The sequence below is a fragment of the Simochromis diagramma genome, unplaced genomic scaffold, assembly GCF_900408965.1.
Source record: "Simochromis diagramma unplaced genomic scaffold, fSimDia1.1 OVJJ01000557.1, whole genome shotgun sequence".
NCBI lineage: Eukaryota > Metazoa > Chordata > Actinopteri > Cichliformes > Cichlidae > Simochromis > Simochromis diagramma.
The window spans coordinates 2,517,544-2,523,445 of NW_024387156.1; the positions used below are offsets into that span (position 1 = coordinate 2,517,544).

At 41.9% G+C, this 5,902-nt stretch overlaps 1 protein-coding gene across 1 annotated transcript; it reads right to left on the reverse strand.

The window, feature by feature from the left end:
• Window positions 1-1,109: 1,109 nt before the first annotated feature.
• On the reverse strand, window positions 1,110-4,116 carry LOC120744254 (Krueppel-like factor 2). The gene is made up of 3 exons (XM_040048522.1): window positions 3,487-4,116; window positions 2,304-3,291; window positions 1,110-2,214 (listed from the first exon to the last, which is right to left on the reverse strand). Exons 1-3 carry the CDS (start codon window positions 3,556-3,558, stop codon window positions 2,039-2,041), a joined length of 1,236 nt encoding a protein of 411 aa, XP_039904456.1. The 5' UTR covers window positions 3,559-4,116; the 3' UTR covers window positions 1,110-2,038.
• Window positions 4,117-5,902: the final 1,786 nt, after the last annotated feature.

A 5,902-nucleotide genomic window follows, 5' to 3' on the forward strand; every position in this document is an offset into this window, starting at 1 on the left:
GTGAAATGAAAATGTTTGATTTTTCACTTGAGTGAATGTACTAAACATAGAGGTGGGGAGTGTTCCTCTTTTCTGAGGGTTGGCACGGGGCAGTTGTGGAGATGGTACTGAGACAAGTGACCTTTCACAACCCAAAATAAACACAGGCCTTGTCACGGCTTTAGCGGAAATGGAGAGATAGTGAAGTTTCATTAAGAGCCATCACCTATATGCTTCCAACACTACACGTGGTAAGCATGTATGTTACTTGACAATGGTCAAATTTACAGTTTAAAGAATATTGGATGGTAGTTTTATTCTTGTAGTTTGGATAGTAATTGGATCTAACCCAGATTCTTGTTTCCAGTGTGTGTGAAGTAAGAATGATGATCACACCCTTACTATTCGATCATCTCTGTCATGCTCTAATGGTCTATGAGGCAACTCTTCCCATTACTGATTTAACATGTAGTGCATTAAAGGCGCACACCACAGAATTTAAATCTTTTTGATCTAAACATCTTTGTGGGGTTGAAACATTCCCACGACTTAAAGATATCAACTAGCTATTAACAAGGTTGCTTTTGAAATTAAATTTAGCGTTGGTGGCTCAAAACTGATTTTTTGCAAACAAAACACGACTTACAAAAAGTAGCATTACAACAAAATATCTCTCCAACTCCTCCCTGGCTTCAAGCTGCCGGAAAACAGTCTTCCATCAGGCAATTTTTTCTTTTTTGAGCTTTTCTTTATCCCTTTTTTTTTTTAGTTTATTTGAAACACTGTCTTTCTTTTCACCACTCCATATGGTTTGCCCTTATGTCCCACGTAGTGTCCATACATACTTTGTAATTATGTCAATGTAATGTTTATATTTATGACTATATGAGTGGGTTGACCCAATTTCTCAGGATGATTCACCTATTACTAAATGTCCACATACTTAGAATTAAAAATGAAATAATGTATCTACATGCCCTAAGATATTGCTCATCTTCTCAGGTGCTTTTCTTCTGATATACCCTTCTATGTTGACTCACTACAGTGACCTTTGAGTATTTGAACTTTTGTCGATTAAAAACCCTTTTATAGACCTGTGAACTTTGAAAATCAAACTCTGGAGTCAGAGATCATGTTATCCATTTAGTTTAATATGTACATTAAAATAAACTACTTTCCAGTATATAAAATGACTGAATTCACAAGGCAGTACATTTCTTCAAGACGCAAACAAATCTTTTTGCCAAAGACTGTTTAGTCCTTTGTCAGTCGATTGGAGTCGAGACGACGCACGTCTGTGAGACTGTAAAACCCTGACTTCAAATGCTACTAACCAGCAGACAGACTCACAGACAGGACATTCAGTTCAAACCTTCAACGAGATGATTTCATAAGAAAACATTTTCCTAAAACATTATTTCATCTGCTTGTTACAAAACACAGTTAATAAAACTTTGTCTTTTGGCCAGTAGAGATTATGGCACTTGTTAGTTCTGTACTAAAGTGATGTATAAGGCACTTATTGTAAAAAATACAAACTCAAATATCACACATTTAAGGATCATCTGCATCCAGTTGCTTCATTGGCATGTGTCTGATATGTTAAGTGGAACGTCCCTGTTACCTTTGCAAATAAACAAAAAAAGTAGTACCAGCTACATCTGCAAGAATTCAGAATAGAATTCATATGTTTGCTGTTTGTGGTTTTCTTGTGATTTCTTACACTCACATACACATGCACGTACATACACATATCAATAAAAATATATATATTTTCCCAGAAAATATGTTTATAGTCTCATGTGATGGCACGTTATCTTAATGCCTAATAAGCCTTCATAAAAGTCACCATAATAATCCTATACAATACATATAGCTATTACAGTGTAGTCAACAGTGGTCCCATTATCCATTCATGGTACCAGTAAAATTAACACTCCTATAGGAACTTGCATCTATATATTGTCGTCGGATCCATGTGGCCCATCGTAGGATTCTTTAATCAGGCTGATGCTGTGCAAATCAGTCATTGTCTGTTTGTTGTCCTTCTGGTATTTGCTCACATGTGCCTCTTCATGTGGAGGGCGAGATGGTCAGACCGGGAGAATGCCCGTTCACACAAGTGACACTGGAATGGCCGGTGCCCGGTGTGCTTTCGGAAGTGACGTGTGAGCTCGTCAGAGCGAGCGAACTTCCAGCCGCAACCCTCCCAGCTGCAGTGGTATGGCTTCTCTCCTAAGAACACAAAGAACACCCATCAGTGACAGCATAGTTCGTGACGTAGTTGAATAACATGCCCGCCACACTCAGCCTGCAGATCTTACCTGTGTGAGTCCTGAGGTGCGCCTTCAGGTGAGAGCTCTTCGTGTAGGTCTTTCCACAGCCGGTGAAAGTACAGGTGTGTGTCGCGGTTCGCTTCCTCGGCCAGGACCTGCGACCCCTCTTTGGCTTGGTGTCCATAATATCCAGCGGGGAGGAGGGCGGAGTGAGTAAAACCCGCTGGCCAGCTGCCTGCTGCAGGCCCATGGCTGCGTCCTCTCCGAAAACGCCGGTGAGTTTATGCTGGTGGAGCGCCTCAGTGAAGGAGAAGTGCATCGCGCCGCGCTGGTGAGGAAATCTCGCGGGCGCCTTGCAGTGGTGTAGGTGGAAAGTCTGCGGGAACGTCGGCGAGGTGGAAGTGCACATCTGGCGCTGTTGGCACTCGGGGTTCATCAGGTCGTCCGGGCTGAGCGGCGGTGTCATGCTGCCCATCGCTCCCTGCGGGGAGCTTGCAAGCCGGGGCTGCTCGTTAAAAACCATGCATGAGACGTTCCCTTCGTGCTTGATTTTAGTGCAGCTCTGAGGCGCCAGACCCATGACAGGTCCGTATGTGTCCACTGAGACCGGCTCAGCTTTAATGTTCGGGTGCTCGAGGAATACACCCTGAGTGGTCTGGAAAGGCGTGGAACTGACCAAGAATCTGCCCTGAATACCGGAGCTGCTCGCAGGGAGGAAGCTGGTATCCATGTCGGAGCGAAGGAGCTCTGCCATCAGGCTGCTGTATTGGGAAGGACTGTTCATGTCTGGAACAGACGTGTAATCGCTTGTTTGATGGGACATTTCGATGTGATGCTGTTGCTGATAAACAGACACCCCGGAATCCTGAAGGCGGTATGACTCCGGTACCGTCCCGGCGGCCGACGCACTGCTGGAATCGGCGGTGTTCGCGAGAATAAACTCCAGATCCAAGAACCTGTCCAGGTCCTCTTCGTCTTTTCTGCCCTGGTAGCTGCTGTTCATATCTGCCCTGCTGATCACGTCGCTTTTCCACTTCTGCTTCAGGGATGGGAGCACAGTTTGTTTCAGAATGCATCATTTCTTTCAACCCGTTCAGATGATCAATACACACATATGTATAATATACACAAATAAAACAACAACTAATAGAAATATGTTTTCTGATAGCAGGAAGACAAGTGCATGAAGCTCGGTGAAAGCAACAGTTAATAAATAAAAAGGCCAACTTACATCTTCCCAGTATTTTTCTTTTTGGTTGGAAAATGTAGAGATGGATGGTAAAATTGTCCCACTCGAGGCCATTATGAATAGTAAAAAACACTGAATTATAAAAAAAAAACTTCTGTTTAAGGCAAGTCACCAAAGTCCGCTGAGTTGCCAGATAAGGCTACGAGCGCGTAACTTCTGCCGTCCGGTGAGCTGGTCCTCGCTCACATGCAGCTCTGCGCCTGGAACAACTGGTTTTCTTATAAATATCACTACATACATAAACCGGACCAGTGTGCGGCTAGGGGAAGGAAGCGCGTTCAAGATAGGGACGCGGTGTACCGACCAGCCCCTAAATTTAGCCTCAGTATAAAAGCGTGAGTTTTCCCCGCGAGTCACAGACAGAGAAGCGGAGACGGACTAGTGCCCAATGCTTTCTCTGCTCTGCTGCGTGGAGCTACTTAACCCTCGCGGAGAAAGAACCCGCCCCTTTGGCCAACAGCTGGCAGAACAACCGCCCCCATATCGGCGCTCAAAGACAGAACAATTAACAGTTTAAATGACGCGTAACAAATATTAACACGTTAACATAAAAAAAACAAAGTAACAGTATCACACACACACAAAACCCAACATATTGGAAAGCGACACAGAACGGTCTCCATTTTAAAGTGAAAACGTCTCATTCTTTCTGATAATTATTGTGTTCTGAAAAGTTTGATCCATGATTATTTTGCTCCTGTGTTTCTGAGTATAACACAGAGGTCAAATATCTCTGTCGGTTTCTATCTCAGTGAGAAAGCGGACAGAGGTGCGTGCGTCAGGCTAGAACACGACAAGCCAGTAGCGCACACTCCCTTGTAGTGAATGCAGCCACGCAGTTTTCTGCAGCAGTTTGCAGCCACCAGGCGCCACCTTCACCATCGCGGATTTCTTAAATGCTTTCTATGAAACCTCTCAGGTTGTTACATATTAGCCGTGTTGTCCATCTGGTTAAGCCTACCCCTCTGTTTCATTTTGGTGACATATAGTTGAGTGAATGTACCAACACTTTCTGTAACAACCAACAGCCTGATCAGTGCAAGTTTCCAAACAAACCAATTTTTCTTATAAAAAAAGTAAAATTGATTTGTATATATCCATCTATGACACACAGGTTTTTTTTAAGTATTTCAGTAGTTCCTAAAACTATAAATATTTCATTTAAAGAACAAAACAGGAACTGAGATTTAACTATAAAAGCTTTACAGAGCTTCAGAGGATCTCTTTTAAATTATTTTTAAAGGATCTCTTTGAGCATAAATAAAAGCTACCATAGGACTATTTCTTCAGAAGAACATGGACTCTTGATACCTACAATCAGGGTGTTCAGTGGTGATGCTGTGGGCGGCATTGTGCTGGCATTGTCAGAGGTGAAATCAATATAAAAATGTTCTAAGAGATAGTTTTTAATCTGACTCACTGAACACTTACAGGACATTTTGGACTGATACATTTGACAGCAATCTCCACCTGCATCATAAAAAAAACACCTAATGAAACACTAGTTTTTAGGATAATATTGTTCATCCGTCCAGAAAAGTAGGGGAGACCAGGGATAGTTGTAACGTGGGTCAGTTGTAACAAATTTCTCCAATCAGGGCTAAGTTTCAAATGATGTGATTCATCCTGTACATGTCCAATTCAGTTCTTCTATCACATGTGAAAAATTAGCACATTTTGTCAAACACAGACAATTTAAGAAGAAGAAAAGTCATTTATATGCCAAAAAGTACGTTTATTTTTTTATTTTTATTTTTTACTTTATTTCAGTTTCTAATAGCATTATCTGCTTTGCAGTTAAACTCATCAAACTTAAATTATGTTATTTGTATGTCTATGGCGATATATTCTGTGTAGGTCTTTAGTGCTAATGTTTTAGCCGTTGGCTGTAATGTTGGGTAGTTCATGGCTATAGGAGTCTGGGTTAGTTGTAACAGCAACAGTCTGGGTTAGTTGTAACAATAATGCAGATGTTACAACTTACCACACTATTACTTTAACTTATATTAAACAAGTTGGGGCAACAACATCAGCAGAGAGAGGTTCACTGGTCACCTTTGTATATGCGGTTAATGCCATTGGCAACACAATTTCTCCAATGTTTGTGTTCCCACGCATACGTTATGCAGACCACTTTGTCAGAGATGAGCCAGTAGGAAGTATTGGTTGTGGAAATAAATCAGGATGGGTGCAAGAAACAGATTTCCTCATCTTTCTGAGCCAATGAGGCCAAACTCAAGGAAGACCAACCAAAATGAATGAAATATTCAGTTGCTGAAAATTCCATAATTAGTCTTTTTGGGGGGTTGGAATATGTTCAAAAGCTAGGCTCGTGATGTGTGGCCATTGTTACCCAATCTTCCCTGACCCAAAATAAAAATACAAAAAACACCAAATT

Coding starts and splice junctions, on each gene's coding strand:
- LOC120744254 (XM_040048522.1), bottom strand. CDS start 3,558: ATGGCCTCGAGTGGGACAATTTTACCATCCATCTCTACATTTTCCAAC. Junction 3,292..3,486: donor AAGAAAAATACTGGGAAGAT/GTAAGTTGGCCT, acceptor TCCCTGAAGCAG/AAGTGGAAAAGCGACGTGAT. Junction 2,215..2,303: donor GCACCTCAGGACTCACACAG/GTAAGATCTGCA, acceptor TTGTGTTCTTAG/GAGAGAAGCCATACCACTGC.